The sequence below is a fragment of the Mytilus trossulus genome, chromosome 6 (assembly GCF_036588685.1).
Source record: "Mytilus trossulus isolate FHL-02 chromosome 6, PNRI_Mtr1.1.1.hap1, whole genome shotgun sequence".
Taxonomy (NCBI): Eukaryota; Metazoa; Mollusca; class Bivalvia; order Mytilida; family Mytilidae; genus Mytilus; species Mytilus trossulus.
Genome location: NC_086378.1, coordinates 85,795,123 through 85,812,523, shown reverse-complemented (window position 1 = coordinate 85,812,523; position 17,401 = coordinate 85,795,123). Strand labels below are relative to the sequence as shown.

At 32.3% G+C, this 17,401-nt stretch overlaps 1 protein-coding gene across 5 annotated transcripts; it reads right to left on the bottom strand.

Moving 5' to 3' along the window:
• Positions 1 to 9,892: 9,892 nt before the first annotated feature.
• Positions 9,893 to 16,907, bottom strand: LOC134722073 (NF-kappa-B inhibitor-interacting Ras-like protein 1). Of its 5 annotated transcripts, none has more exons than XM_063585540.1 (8): positions 16,883 to 16,907; positions 14,923 to 15,068; positions 14,154 to 14,249; positions 13,531 to 13,578; positions 12,834 to 12,929; positions 11,831 to 11,921; positions 10,946 to 11,032; positions 9,893 to 10,375 (listed from the first exon to the last, which is right to left on the bottom strand). In XM_063585540.1, the coding sequence occupies exons 2-8, from the start codon at positions 15,019 to 15,021 to the stop codon at positions 10,320 to 10,322; spliced, it is 573 nt and encodes a 190-aa protein (XP_063441610.1). In that variant the 5' UTR covers positions 15,022 to 15,068; positions 16,883 to 16,907; the 3' UTR covers positions 9,893 to 10,319. The 5 variants fall into 5 exon arrangements, with proteins under 5 accessions (XP_063441610.1, XP_063441609.1, XP_063441606.1 ...); XM_063585539.1 differs by having other exon boundaries at positions 16,792 to 16,901; XM_063585536.1 differs by having other exon boundaries at positions 16,711 to 16,897.
• Positions 16,908 to 17,401: the final 494 nt, after the last annotated feature.

Below are 17,401 nucleotides of genomic sequence, written 5' to 3'. Positions count from 1 at the left end.
GCACCTTCTTTTGTTTTTTTGAATTCATTTTTCAAATACTGCTGGTTGACCTTTTGTTTTTATTGAAAACAGATACATGAATGCAAATGCTACTTAAAGGCAAAAGCTGCAAAGCACCAACAACTAATTATTTGAGAACAAGTTTCCTCATAGAATGACTCAAGATCCTTTACTACACAATAAAAAATGTATTAGAAATGCATTTTTTTCTTGATCAATACTCCATTATCCGAGTACCAGACCAAGTTAGTACAGTATGACATCCTCTGTCATGTGACACAATAGCAAATCCAGTAAACAACAAAGACATTTTGTGCCATAATTGAAGTTTTACCAATAAAAAAATGAAAACAGGCAATCTTTGCTTTGGTTATCACTAACCAGTAAGGAAAATGGCAAGTAATTTGTTCCTGGTTGTTAATGGAGAACCTTTTACTTTGGAGGTTGAAATCCATTGCAAAATAAACAGCATTTTTCTATTCATGACCCACTAGGTATCTACAACATACAACGTTCTGCAAGTTTTAGAATAACCTCCTTCATTAAAAACTTTCTATCTTTCTAAGAGAAGCTAACAGCATTTCAGTGGGATGTTTGAGAGCGATTGTTATTAAAAAATGAACTAGCAACATATCGATGGGCTCTTTTAGAAGGTGATTGTGAGAAACTAATATTAAAAAATAATCCCAGATTCTTGCTGAACTTTTGAAAAGAATAGGGCATGGGCAGACAATTTTATTATGTACTGCTTTTGACAGAATCATTGCAAATATTGAAAAAAAAATAAGATAAGGGTTTCAGGATAAGAATCTAGGATTTTAGTTCTTATGGTTTATTGGAAGAATGCAAAGACCAGCTTGTTACGCCATCAGTAATTTGAAAGGAATATGTTGTAGAAAACAAAAATAATAACAAATCATCAAAAGATAAGCTTTATAGAGAAGTAATGATATATCTAATATATTTCTTTTTTTCTTTTGCACCACCTGAACATGTCAAGTGACGATTGCCACGGTGGAGAGAAGTCAGCGCCACAGGAACATGATATCATGTAATGTTGATGATAGCATCAGTTATTGTTAAAATCTAGATTTATTAAAGTACTATGGCGTAGAAAATGATTCCCTAGGGAACGCTGGTAACTACAGGGTATCTGTTCATTGTTATTTCCTTGATAAGGGTTAAGACTAAGGGTTGGTAAAATATAATTTGTAATTTTTCTTATAAATAATTTTTATGAGACTAAAAATTGAAAATTGGAAGCCATTGTGTTGTTTATTTTTGTGTACATTAAATAAAGTTATACATGAATTTCTAAAATCCTACTTTTCTATGAGAAATAAACTTTGTTTGGTTATTAGCAATGTAAATAGAGTGATAAAAATGTATGAAACAATTTTAAATTGTGTTTGGTTTGTAAGTCACATAGAAAAGTTTTTTTTTTATTTCAGTGCTATCACTTCTTTTCAGATAAAAAAATGATATTTCAGATTTCTTCAGAAAAATTTGATTAATTGATTTTATTATTGAGTAGCAAAATATTTTTTTTGGCTAAGAAATCTTGTTGAAATACACATCTTCCTTTTGGGTGGAACATAAGTTTTGACACGGCTCTTTACCAAAATGCTGTTTCACTGCTGTGAAATTTTATTATTTTTATTTCAGTTGTCAATGAATTCGGAAGATATGGTTTTACTTTTTGAACTTTAATGCGACAATTGATTTGTAGAAGATTTATAAAATATTTTATAACATTTTCTGTTTTTCTGTTATTTATCTTGTAGGACAGACCAGGAAGAAAATTACAGAATACAGATGGGTTTATAAGGTTGTTATTACAGGGATTTAGATTAACTATATTTCTAGAGTATCCAAGCTATGGTTTTAACAACACCTCTGAAACCACAAACTAGATTTCAATGAATCTCACAGAATTATACTTTCATTCATAGGGCCACTTTGTACTTTCAATGTAATTGCTTGGGTTTTACACAGAAAAATATATTTGACAATTTTCTCAAATGAAAAAGAGCAGGGATATGACTTGTTTGTGATTTTTGTTTTTTTTCTGGTTTAAAAATTGATCATGGTGATTATTCAGATAGTTATTGCAGTAATTTTGAAAGAAAATTTGTTGAAATTTAAAAAAAAATGTAGCATAAAAGTTTAAACTGGACACTGAACTGCAGTTATTTTATATGACCAATTAATGCAAAACAAAAGGTTAGTATCTTTTTTTGATAACCTTAAGGTATCCTTTGAGACATACAAAATATCGGGAGAAACTAGTTTGTTTTTAATGCTGCTTGTGTTATGGCTGAAATGAAGAACAATGCGAGAAGATCAGCTGTAAGCAAATTTCTGTATTACTGCAGAAATCTTTTATTGTACAGTTTTTCACTGGATCTAAGCATGATATCTGTCATCTGCGAGAATCTCAAATTAGAAATATTACAACTCTAACATCCAAATATGCTTTACGACTCAGTAACTCAGTATCGTGTTGGAAGAGGTTAGAAATCAAAGGACAGTGCTGCAATTCAGAGGCACAGGAATAACTCTTATAATGATCACTAATTAGACAAATGTCTTGATCTTATGCTTTTTAATTTCAGCTTTAGTGGGAAGATTTTCATATTTAGAATGTTACTTTAATCTTTTGAACTCACCATTGTTTTTTGTTATTTTAGGTATGTACTAAGATTGAATGGTTCTGGTTCTGGTTAGAGAGATGTGTTTCTATGATCATATACAGGGAGCTAATTGTTGGAGAATTGAAAAAGGAGACATTATGATGAGATCGCTTAAACTTCACGTTTTAAAAAAATACTCTTGACATTTTCATCACACATATTTATTTATTCAACATGTTCAGTATGATAATTTTATGTTTATAAAGTTTTTATTTATAAAATATTTATTCAGTCAGTTTGTTTTGATTTTGTGAAATGATGATGAGTAAAATAAATGTTTTGAACATGAAATAGATATAAGAAGATGTAGTATGAGTGCCAATGAAACAACTCTCCATCCAAGTCACAATTTATAAAAATAAACCATTATAGGTCAAAGTACGGTCTTCACCACAGAGGCTTGGCTCACATTAAACAGCGAGTTATAATGGGCCCTAAAATTACTAGTGTAAAACCATTTAAATAGAAAACCAACGTTCAAATCTCTATAAAAGACGAGAACCACATCAACAAACAACTACTGAACATCAGATTCCTGACATAAGACAGGTGTAAACAATTGCAGCAGGTTTAAAGGTTTAAATTGGTACCAAACCTTCACCCTTATCTGAAACACAATAGTTATACACTTGTAGAATAGTGAAAAATGTCATATTAGTGTTGAATGATGTTCCAGCTTGATGTTACATAACAAAAATGGAAAGACTATTTACTTAGTTAAAAATAAAAGAATCCGAGATGGTTATTAATGTATCAATATTTACCCTATTGGTAGTAATGGTACGAAAAAAACAATTCGAAATGACTACCTGTTCAAACTCAAAATGTGATGAAAAATTAAGAATCCAAGTTGTTCATGTCTCAGATCTTGACCTCAATTTTATGGTGCAATAGTCAATTGCTTGGTCTGTTTCTCTGGTACTATAAGGCATAAACCAATAGTAAAATAATAAAATGTTTTGGGTATGGAATGATTGTAAATAAAATTGAGAATGGAAATGGGGAATGTGTCAAAGCGACAACAACCCGACCATAGAGCAGACAACAGCAGAAGGCCACCAATGGGTCTTCAATGTAGCAAGAAACTCCCGCACTCTGAGGCGTCCTTCAGCTGGCTCCTAAACAAATATGCATACTAGTTCAGTGATAATGGATGTCATACTAAACTCCAAATTATACACCAGAAACTAAAATTAACAAAGGCCAGAGGCTCCTGACTTGGGACATATACCTATAGCTAATGTAGAAAAACAAATGCACAACAATATGCACAGTAAAACTCAGTTTTAGAGAAGTCTGAGGCTGATGTCCAAATATGAAACAAAATAAAATAAAAAAGACAATAATAGATAAATAACAACAGACTACTAGCAGTTACTGACATGCCAGCTCCAGACCTCAATTAACTGATTGAAAGATTAGGTCTTCATCATATTGTAACAGGAGGGTCGGGCTTGGATTCTTCCGTCCCCTCTAGTTAGTTGTTTATGTCGTGTTAATAACTGAGATATCCGACTCTATACACCAAATATACTGATATCTATATAATGTGTTGACGATGGATGCCAAGTGAGATCATTAGACTATCTCAGTTCTTATAGTTCTTCTCAGGGAACTGAGCTATGGCAATAGGATAAAAAGATAATAAAGATATTTATATTTGTATTTAATAAACATGATGTAAAGCAACAAAAACAGTATACAATATCAACAAATGTAAAATTGTCTAAAAGGTAAATTAAATTCAACAGTTTATAAGTTTAACAATAGTAAAATAGTATTCTGAGTAGTATAACAATTACTTACATTTCAAGATAAAGTTGAGTATTCGAGTGGACCTTAAGTTTTATAACCCGTTTTTGTTTTGACCTCTTATTTATAGATTTGGTTTATATTTAGAACTGTATTAAATACTTTAATATATTTTAAATATTATAGACCATAAAAGAACACGCTGTGGTAGTATTTAGGAAAGGACTTTCAAAGTAATAGAAATAACTTTTCTACATCTTTGGTCTATTACCTAGACAAACCTAGTGTCAGTAAAAACTGAATACTATGATAATTGTGAGCCTTACATTAGCTACTGGTCTGAAGACAAACCATTATTTGAACTTAGATGATATGTATAAATTAATTATTTACGATACAAAGGTTACATATAATTTTCCTTCTTCAAAAATATCTATTTATACTCCGAATTTTTCCAAGATAATTTATGGCTATTTATAAAAAGTGATAACCTATAAAGATCATATATTACAACTTTAATTTACTTAAGGTGGTATCGGAGTCTAAAATAAAAATGATAGAATTTGTTCATACTTTGTCAAAATGTAGTCTCTATTGATACATGTTAAAAAATATTATAAAAATGATAGGTCACCGTGCATTTTTTCAAGCTACGGGTCGTGACAAAACGACACATTTTGTATGGATTATACAGGAAAAAACACCATTTTGTGAATAGAAACTAAACGAAATGATAGAATTGTAAAATAAATTAGGAAAATATAGCTTTCAAACAATGCTTTGATAATATCAAAAGAAAAGATAGGGTCACCGTGCGTTTTTTCCGGCTAAAATACAAAGTAGGAAAATTCCATGAACAATCCAACAGAAAATGCACTGTTTTAGAGTTACCTCCCCTTAAAATGACAATTTAAAAATATTTAAAAACAACCAAAAATAATCTACACTTGTACATATATTTATATTTATAAGTTATATTCTTATAAATTGGATCTTTTAAATGTAAAAACACATGAAATATCTGCATTCTTGCATCAAATTTTGCTAATTTGATAGAAAATATGGACCTTAGATTCTCTGTTTTTTACAATCCAAGATGGCGAAAGACACCCATACCACCTTAACAATATTAAACTAATAACAAAATTAAATAAGCAAAAGGGAGATAATAATTCTTTATCTTATAGCGAAATTGTTACAATATGAATATCAGGCACAATCCCTCCTGTTAGGGGTTTAGTATTGTATTACTCAATTTATTTCACTTGACTGGGCGAAGTTTAACCGTTTCGCTCATAATAAACCATTCCATCTATAGCTAGGTGTTTTAGGATAAACTCATCAATGATGTATCCAGTTATTCTTTTGTTAATTCCTTCGATGGCATTGATAGGTGATTAGAAATCAGTAATAATTATAACGGCAATCATCCTAATCACACACATCTTCAAATAGACTGTCCTTATGCAAATTAAAACGTAAGCTCCGCCCGATCAGTTGAAATGACATTGGTAATACCATCATGAAATATATGAGAAGAACATAACCCGTGTCATGCCAACAGCTGGTTTTAGAATAAATGTGTTTAATTCTGATGCAAAGACCCTACAAGTGAATCAATATAAAGCCAAAATATGCAATCTTGAATGACCTGACAACAGTATCGTAACTATCCCTTCTTAATAAGTCTGTTTAAAGGTTTTAAAGTATACAAGTCTGAAAGGACCAAAACACAAAAAAACATTAAACTAAAAAGACCAGCAATAAGCAGAAATAGCCATAACTGTATTGGAATCTTATATATAGACCACAAAAAATAATCTGCAACTAGTACTATAGTGTATAAAATCACCGCCACACATGGTTGGGGTCAAGGGATTGATTATCAAATGGGTCAAACTGAAGACTAGATTATTAGTTATTGTTGCATCTCTCCAAAGCTTAATAGTAGTTACTGGTAGAGTGACTTGTCTTCAGATATTCCTGGAAACTGATCTAGCTTGTTATTCCTGTACAAAGCAAGGTTCATTTTTTGTCGAGCCTGCGACTTTTGTCGCAGAAAGCTCGACATAGGGATAGTGATCCCGTGGCGGCAGCGCAGCGGCAGCGGCAGCTAACTTCTTAAAAGCTTTATATTTTAGAAGGTGGAAGACCTGGATGCTTCTACGAAGTTTCCGTCAGTCACATGTCCAATGTCCTTGACCTCCTTTTCATGGTTCAGTGACTACTTGAAAAAAAAGTTCTGATTTTTTGAAATGTTAATTTCTCTCTTATTATAAGTACATTGTAATAGGATAACTATATTTGGTATGTGCCAACCTTGCAAGGTCCTCCTGCCTATCAGAAAGTGTTCACTTTACCTCGAACTCATTTCATGGATCAGTGAACAAGGTTAAATTTTGGTGGTCAAGTCCATATCTGAGATACTATATAAAGCAATAGGTCTTGTATATTCGGTGTATGGAAGCAGTGCAAGGTGTACATGTCCAACTGGCAGGTGTCATCTGACCTTGACCTCATTTTCATGGTTCAGAGGTTATAGTTAAGTTTTTATACGATCCCAAAATTTTTTTGGGATCATATAATGGTATAATGTCGTCGTCTGCGTCATCGTCCGAAGACACATTGGTTTCTGGATAATAACTTTAGTTTAAGTGAATAGATCTTCATGAAATTTTTTCAGAAGGTTCCATACCACAAAAGGAAGGTTGGGATTGATTTTGGGGATGATGGTCCCCACCGATTAGGAATAAGGGGCCCAAAACAAGCATTTTTTTAGTTTCAGGATAATAACTTGTGTAGAAGTATTTCAATTGCTCTGAAATCATACCGCAATGTTTAAAACCACAAGTAGAAGGTTTGGATCCATTTTAGGGGTTATGGGGCCAAAGTTTAGGAGGGCCTAGTTTCAAGAAAATAACTTATGTGTAATTGTATGGATCCCTCTGAAATTGTACCACTATGTACCATATAACAAAGGGGAGGCTGGGATTAAGTTTTGGGTTAATTGCCCAAAATATGTAGGAATTAGGGGCCAAAAAGAAGCATGTTTCTAGTTTCCAAACAATCATGCAGTAACTTGTGTTTGAGTGATTGGATCTCTCTGAAATTGTACTACAAGGTTCAATACTGCAATATAAAGCATGGGATTGAGTTTAAGGGTTATTGCTCCAAGGGGGTTTCAAAAAGTTGGGGGGGGGGGATATTTTTTGTTTACCATTTTTTGAAGGGCTTCCTTTTTTCAAAATTTTTCAAATTTCGAATTTTGAAAAGTTTCAAGAAGAAATCTTCAATTGCACAGTATTGTGCAATAGATTTGTTAGATCTTTGACCACATTAATTTTGTGACAAAAACCTATATTATGTCAAAAATTTGATCACAATCCAAATTCAGACAGAATCAAGCTTGAATATTGTGACCAAATTTGCCCCAACTGTTCAGGGTTCACCCACTGGGGTCGTATAAAGCTGCGCCCTGCGGAGCACCTGGTTGTGTTTTGGTCTGTTTATCTTGTACTGTATGCAATAGGTCTACTATATTTGGTGTATGGAATGATTGTAAGGTGTACATGTCTAGCTGGCAGGTGTCATCTGACCTTGATCTCAATTTCATGGTTCAGTGGTCAAAGTTAAGTTTTTGAGTTTCAGTCTTTTTTTCTAATACTACATGCAATAGGTCAACTATATTTGGTGTATGGAAATATTTTATCATCTATATGTCAGTCATGCAAGTTTTATTTGACCTTGACCTCATTTTCATGGTTCATTGCTCAGTGTGTGTTTTGGTCTGTTTTTCTTAAACTATAAGCAATAGGTCAACTATATTTGTTGTATAGAAGAACTGTTAGCTGTACATGCCTGCCTGACATGATTTATCTGACCTTTACCTCATTTCATGGTTCAAGACTATCAATATAATATCAATGATTAGTAAAGAAGGCGAGACATATCAGTGTGTGCACTCTTGTGGTTCTCATAAACATGCTTATGTCCTGATATAAATGCAATATTTACCACTAAGTTATATAGCTTCTATCGTCATATAGAGGAACAAAAAGCAACAAGCAAACAAGAATGTGTCCTCAGTACATGAATGCCCCACTCGCACTTTCATTTTCTATGTTCAGTGGACCGTGACATTGGGATAAAAACTCTAATTTGGCATTAAAATTAGAAAGATCATATCATAGGGAACATGTGTACTAAGTTTGAAGTTGATTGGACTTCAACTTCATCAAAGTCTACCTTGACCAAAAACTTTAACCTGAAACGGGACAGACGGACGAACGGACAGACAGACGAACGGACAGACCAGAAAACATAATGCCCCTCTACTATCGTAGGTGGGGCATAAAAATGGTTAAAATCAATTTACACGATAATCTCAAGGTTTCTTTTAATGGAAATAGACCAAATACTCAACAGTAATCTAGAAGGATAGCAGAAAAAAAAGGAATATCTGTTTACACTGATTGTGTTCAGGTAAAAATAGCTCAAGTTATGTTTCTCTAGACTAAAATTCAAATCAGTACACATCCTATGGATTTTGTGTAAAGAAATCAAAAGCATGGCCTCTCAAAATACCAATACATGAGTATTCAACAAGTAGGACCAATTGTGGAGGCAACTTACTTTACAGTCAAACTCAGACTTTGCTATCTTGTGTTTTTTGTGTCTTGTTGCATATTTTGTGTGTTTTTTTGCCAATTTGATGAGTCAATTTTTTTCCATCTGATTTTTATGCCACACCTACGATAGTAGAGGGGCATTATGTTTTCTGGTCTGTAGGTCCGTTCGTTCGTTTGTTCGTCCGTCCCACTTCAGGTTAAAGATTTTGGTCAAGGTAGTTTTTGAAGAATTGGAAGTCCAATCAACTTAAAACTTAGTACATGTTCCCTTTGATATGATCTTTCTAATTTTAAGGCCAAATTAGAGTTTTTACCCAAATTTCATGGTCCACTGAAAATAGCAAAGCATCTGTGTACTAAGATTTTTTTGTATTTGTCCTCCAACTTTAGTTTGCCTCAACCAAATGGTATGAAACTTATACACCATGCTTATTACTACAAAACTCAGATCAATAAAACATTTGGGAGTTGTCACTTTTACCGTTCTTCAGTAATTCCCTTTATATGATATGCGAGTGGGGGCATCGGACACATTCCTTATTTATTCAAACTTGAAATATTATAACAGATGGATTGATATTCATTTGAATAAGGTTGTTTACTATCAAATATAAACTTTCACACATTCATAATTTATAACTTTCCAAACGTTGATTTCTAGTCAACCTAATGATGATTACGGTATCTACAGGGATCAGCAGTGAAAAGTATCACACTTATTGAAACATCTATCTCAAATTTCATCTCTTTCTTTTAAAATAAGTAAATAACAACATATAGTTTGAAATCACATACAGTACAAGTATTTTATTATAACAATTTAAATATAATCCTACAAAATAATATACATCTATATTGCACATAAGTTTTCATATATATAACAAGAGTGGTAATTGATTCAAACAGGATCTTATGATGAGGTCATCTTTTTAGTCCCTTTAATTCAATATCAAAACATAATTAATCTTGACAGAGTTTACTCAAACCAGTAAATATTCCCCACATATTTGATAACCGATATATAAACATTTCTCAGATAATTTGTCAGGGGGACTACAAACAACTGAGATACCTTCTAATTTAAAATCTAAATGTTACTTCATTTCATAAATCTTGAGTTCATAAGTCCAATTGCTGCAAATCTATTCAATTTACTAATAAAATATAACATCCAATCAAGTCGCTGACCAGTAAGGTACAAGATCGTTAAATCATCTATTGGTCAACTGGTTGATATTACCATTATCTACTGGTCAACATTCATTAACCTTGATTTTCTCCCAGGAAATATTGTAGATTTAGCTGAAAAAGAAATAAATAAATAAAACTAAAATTTCTCTGATATATGACTTGGAATTAATACAAAGACAATGTGCAGTAATTAATCAAAGAAAACATTCTACACTTATACACATCGGACATAGAAAATTACCTTAATTGTCCTTGTCGAATTAATTGATGCAAGCTATACTTTATAGTAGTTTTAACATGGGTGACCATTACACTCCTGTTATTTTAGCCATCACTATCACTTGGGCAAAAATAATCACAAATATCATGCCTACCCATTTTAAAACTACAATAAAGTATAGCATAGCTTGCATCAATTATTTCTTTAATCAAATGAGTAATAACCTTGAAATGAAAATATGCAGAAAACAATATCTAAGTCTTGTTTTTTATCACTCTGCAAGGCAAGACAAAAAAAAGCTTTTTTCAAATATCTTTGCTTTCCTGATAGTTATATGCAATTTTTAAAATATAAAGACTAAATATAAATGAATTGTAGTAATTAATTTGTAGCAACCACTTAATTTATTTAGAACATTTCAATAAAGAATGAATGCTTTATGTTTAACAACATAAACTAACCTGGTGGCTTGGTTATCATTGATGTCAGATGTACAAAAGGTTCTAGCAAAGATTGTCTCGTCTGGACTGAAGCTTCCCATAGTCTCACTGTAATTAAATATATATATAGATATTATCATTGATGTCAGATGTACAAAAGGTTCTAATAAAGATTGTCTCGTCTGGACTGAAGCTTCCCATAGTCTCACTGTAATTAAATAAATATTTTGTCTATATCTTTTTGAATTGTGAACCAGCTTTTAAAGTGTTACTGATCAAATAATCTTACATAAAATTCTAAGCCCATCTTTTTTGTTTGTTTCTTTAGCTGCAACTTCAACAAGTCGTATGTAATGAAATTCAAAAATATATAACTGTTTTGACCAATGCTTTTATGCCAAAAGTTTATGTATATGTAATATAAACAAGAATGCTGCTTTTTTGTGCCTATCATAACTCCACTCCTGATTCATCAAGTATCAGAAACGAGGAAGTAGATATCTGACAGAAAAATAAACACAAGTTAGAAGTCATTATTTTTTAACTGCTAACCAATATGAATTAATCTTGAATCATTCTTCTAAAAAGTATTGGAGAAAATGTGACAAAAAATTTCATGTTCAGTCAACATATTGATAAATTCAAAGTATTAGCAAACAGGAAGTATAGGTCTGAAATCAATTCATCATTGTACTGGACAAAATATGTAGTTGTGCTGTTTTATTTGCTAATGAACTGACTGATTGACAAGTGATTGTAATATAGTAACAAAAGTTACAATGTAATATATGTAATAACTCACACTAGCTGTTCAACAATTGTAATAACAAACACCTTAAAATTACTGCCAGTTAATATCAATTAAATGTTACCCTACAATTACACCTAATTTTTCTGAAAGCATACCTTTCTCTTTTGTAGCCCAGGCTTGTGCTGTAGAGAAATCTACCTGTCTAGTTTCTTCTTCTGTCTTGTTACCAATGACAACAATGTGCACCTTTCAAACAAGTAAATAAGGTCATATGTGTGTTTATTGTAGTATTTTTAACATTTTAAAAATTATACGCAAGGTTAAAACTATCCAAATTACTCATTTTGCATGAGAAGTGAAAATGATTGTTGCTGCAAAAATCTGCTTTACTTATTTTTTCCCTTCTTAGACCTACAAAGTTCAAGAATTATATCATTTGTTGTTTTCATCATTTTATGTGCAAACATGATAATGTTTTCATTCAATACAAATGTTTCAGTTTATTTTACAATGAAAATATATCCATATGATTGACAGATGAAATAGATGAAAACAACATTATTTACTTTGCTTTTGAAAAAAGTTGATCCATTCCTTAAATGGAATCTTCAAGAAAAGTTTTGGTAAAAGGCTTTATGAATTTTTCTATAACATTGAAAAGTGATTATTATTGTTATAATGTAGCGTCAAAAAAGTTTTTTTTCAATAAAATTCAGCCTATATAGAAAAAGATTGTCAAAATTACAGATATTTAAGTAAGCCTAGCAAGCCAATTTGGATAACCAGTCTTGTTACTTAAACTTAAATCAATAGAATTGAGAATGGAAGTGGGGTAGGTGTCAAAAAGACAACAACCCCACCATAAAACAGACAACAGCAGAAGATCACCACTAGGTCTTTAATGCAGCGAGAAACTCCCACACTCAGAGGCATCCTTCAGCTGGCCCCTAAACAAATATCTAGCCAGGCTTTGTTTGATGGTTTTTATATGTATGTTTTTGGAGCAGTCAGTTGTTGGTTATTGATAAGGTTGGTCTGTCTGGTGTATTCAGTGATTCTTTCTATCATGTTTATGTATTATTACTTTCAAAAGAAATCTTATAAACAGTCAGATCTTACATTAACCATCTACCACTTAAAATGATATCTATGGCTTACCTCCCTTTTATCTTTATACTTGTCAATATCTTTCTTAATCTTTTCTAATTTTTGAAATGATTCCCAACTGGTAACATCATAAAACAATACAAATCCCTGTAAAAATAATTAGTATGCAGCTGTATTTTATAGTGTAACCTATTGGGTAAGAATGAGTAACTTAAAAAAAAAAAGGGAGTTGTATGATTTTTTGAATTACAATAATTTTTTTCTGACCATTATGCTGGATCTGCCACATTTGAAGTATAATAATTATAATCTAAATTTTGATATGATTTCTCATAATTACAGTCATGGTCACATACTCATTGACTAAAACACAAAAAGAAGTGTCACAAAAATGGCTTCAATACAGTATATGAAGTTTATTTATAAAATTATTTGTTCAGACAAAACCAATTAGTCTGTACAGTGTTTAAATTTTGTAATAACAATGTCCAGTGGCAAATATTTTCTGAATAGGATTTTTTTTCTTTTGAATAATAAAATGTTCAGTGGAAAACATTTTATGCAAATGAATCAATATAATACTAATAGGTCTTGTAGAATAGGTTGGCTGTTATATTCTGTAGAGACAGAACATTTGTTATGGTTTATTTGTGCACAGAGAAGATGGCAATTGTCATGATTTTTTTTTATAAAAAACAGTGAATACTGTTAAAACATATTTGGAACAGTTGATATCTTACATACTTACATCAGGAAAACTAAAGTAATGTCTTGGTAAATCTGCTTTACTGCCTTCCTGTTTAAGATTAAAAGAAAGATTAAATACATTTGCATTTTTGCATATAAAACTTGTTCAGCAAAATATGAGAGCAACTTTGGAGTTCAAATGTGGTAGGTTTTGGAAAAGGGATATTCATTTGCTAGTCTTAACTACTTATTGAAGCAGGAAAACATAATTTATATCCCAAACTTTGATGACTTAAATGTCTGATCAAATAAAAAAGGTATGTCCCTTAAACTTCAACTTATATCAGTTCAACTACAATACAATCTCTTACCAATATCATACATGTATATTGTGACTTTTTCTTTAACTCCTCTATTATATTCTATCATAGCTGTGTATATATCTTACCAGTCCCCCAATATCATATATTCTGACTTTTTCTTTAACTCCTCTTTCAGATTCTATCATAGATGTGTATATATCTTACCAGTCCCCCAATATCATATATTCTGACTTTTTCTTTAACTCCTCTATCAGATTCTATCATAGCTGTGTATATATTTTACCAGTTCCCCAATATCATATATTCTGACTTTTTTTTAACCCCTCTATCAGTTTCTACAATAGCTGTGTATATATCTTACCAGTCCCCCAATATCATATATTCTGACTTTTTCTTTAACCCCTCTATCAGTTTCTATCATAGCTGTGTATATATCTTCAATTGTTGGGTGCATTGGCTGCAAACAAAGAAAGATATGTTAAATAGGATTTTAAAATTTATTAAGAAACTCAAGTGCATAGCAGATAAAATGCGATACAATGGTAAAAAACATTCAATAAGAATTTATATTTAATTACTTTATAAAAGGCTTTTGAAGAAGAGACAGACAAATCTTAATTTGTGCACAATCACAAGATATCTGAAAAGTAAAACTTATGGAACTGAATGAGAATAATTTGTACAGGAACTTTATTCATCCTCCCTTCCAAGTTGACGAAGTACTTTTAGACAAAAATATAAAGATGTGACTTTCCAAATAATAGGTTTTCAATGGGAACTTGTGCCATTAATGATTCAATCAACATTCAGCAAACTTCTGTTTCCATGCAGATTCAATGCATCTTTGGCTGTTTTTTTCTTGAGGAGAAGAGTTCTTAAAGTAAGTCAATCAAATTATCAAAATCAAAGAATGCCTCTTTTTCATTGTTTTTGTTTTTCTTGAACGACCATTCTTATTATTTTTTTATTAATTTCCTTTTATTTAGACATGTTAGAGATAAACCTTTTTAAAAAATCTTTACTTCTAAATTAACTTAATCAATCACTCCATATTGAGTTACATTTCCTCATTATTATATGTAGGTTTTTTTTTGTACATGTAGCAAATATCTGTTATCACTATGACTTACAGTTCCTATGACATGGTTACCAAAAATAAGTTGTTCTATGGCAGCAGTCTTGCCAACACCAGTGTGACCACATACTACTATCTTACTTATCTTACCCATAATGCCTTGGTTTTGTTACTTCATCATGTTCATTATTCTAAGGTTATCTGAAATAAAACCAAGAATAAACATAAAACAATCTTTATGACATACATGAAACTAAAATTTATAAGATTAGGTTAAATGGATTCACTACATCTAAATTGTATGTTGTACTGAGGGGAGGTCGGAGGGGTGCTGGTCTCTAAATCCTGGGCTTAAAAACATGAAAAAGGGGGATAGTAGGGGTCCTGATCCTGGAAATCCTGGGCTTAAAAACATGGAATTCTGAGGTCCCGAAACTTAAATAAATATAAACCCTGACATCGCAAAATTCAATAAACAATTCATGGATCCTGAAATCCTGAGCTTACAATGTAAAAACACCCGATCCTAGAGTTCCGATGAAGATCTTATCCCCCTCATGAAATGATTAATCATAAGGTACGAAATTTAAAGAAATTTAAATACCAACATCCCGAAATTTGAAAAAGAATTCCTGGAAGCTTAAAGGATGAATCCCAAAATTCTGAACTTAAAAACATCCAATCCAGGAATCCTGATAAAGGTCCATCCCCCCTTCATTACTGGTCATCACAAAAGTTCTCAGAAATTTTGATGTCATAACAGAAAATATCTGAAGCCACAATGGTAAAGTGACTGTAACCTGACTTTCTCATGCATGTAACCATTGTAACCTGATTCTCCATGCATGTAACCATTGTAACCTGATTCTCCATGCATGTAACCATTGTAACCTGATTCTCCATGTATGTAACCATTGTAACCTAATTCTCCATGTATGTAACCATTGTAACCTGATTATCCATGCATGTAACCATTGTAACCTGATTCCTCCATGTATGTAACCATTGTAACCCAACTTCCCATGCATGTAACCATTGTAACCTGATTCCCCATACATGTAACCATTGTAACCAGATTCTCCATGCATTTAACCATTGTACCAGATTCCCCATGCATGTAACCTGATTTCCCATGTATGTAACCATTTTGTAACCAGATACCCCATATATGTAACCATTGTAACCAGATTCCCCATGCATGTAACCATTGTAACCAAATTCCCCCTGATTCTCCATGAATGTAACCAACCTGATTCGTCATGCAAGGGTTGCCCGGGTTGCCATGGTAACAGAAATTGCATGTGTGTAACCAGTGTAACCAATGTAACCATTAGGTGAAGGAAAGTTACAAATAAACTGGAGAAGTTGTGAATAATCAATGATAGTTTGTATGGGTGTAACCAATGTAACCAATGTAACCATTATGTGAATGGGGGTTACAAAACAAGATACCTATATTCAGGTGCACATTTTGTGCCTTATATGTCGCTATTTGTCCGCCATTACTGGATATCACACAGGTTCTTGTAAAATTTTGACGTCATAACACAAAATATTTGACACCACAATGGAAAAGTGATTGTTGTATGCATCAAAAGTTCAAGCCGCGTGGCTGCCGGCCGATAAAGCAAATAGCGATAAGGTGTATAGTGATAAGGTGCATTTGAACCAATTACATCTGATTCACATCTGCTCCTTGTTTATTAACTGGACGTGCTAATTAAAGGGTTAGCCCTTAAACCTCTATGTTGGCAGCAGCAACTGTATATCATAGCTATATATATAATATATAAACCTGGCCAACTGTTCCGGGTATGAGTCGATGATTTAAAAGTTTGCTTACTATCGGTTTGCTTTTTGTGGTAAGTAATAACTTAAAGTTCTCGTATACAGAAAAGCAGCATTTAATTTGAAGTTTCTGCACCTTTCAGTCTCTCGTTTTCTCATGATCAAAAACTGTTAAACATGTTAAGTAAAGTCAAAAACATTTTTTTCAAGAAACGATGTGCTGGTACCTTTGTTGTGCAGTAACTGGGAACCAGACGTAATAAATATAAACCAAATAAAGTTCGGATACGGTTATTATTTGGTTAGCTCTACGTAGCACTAGCCTAGGGTAGTATGAATATTCATGAGTTTTATAAAACAACGCGAGGTACGAGATCACGTCATTGGCGCGATAATTATCTGACAGAACTCTCAGCAAGCGGTAAACAAAACAATTTTTTTTTCCAAAAGCTCCCAAGATGACGGGCATACATCACTGGAACAAAGACGACATGAAAATTAGATAATAAGCGCTTTGAATACTGAATTAGCTTAGATAGGCCTATTGACTTTGTACAGAAACAGCATAGGCATTCAAAAGACGATTTAAAAAAGGGGGGAGTTTCACACAACGAAATATGACTATGCATTCGAGGGGTTCTCTTTTTGTTAATATGAAAATATACAGAACAGCTATATTAAACCAGCGACAGTAACTCTGCGGAAAAGGGGAGGGGGGTGCTGCTCCAGTCCTGGTCAATCGTCCA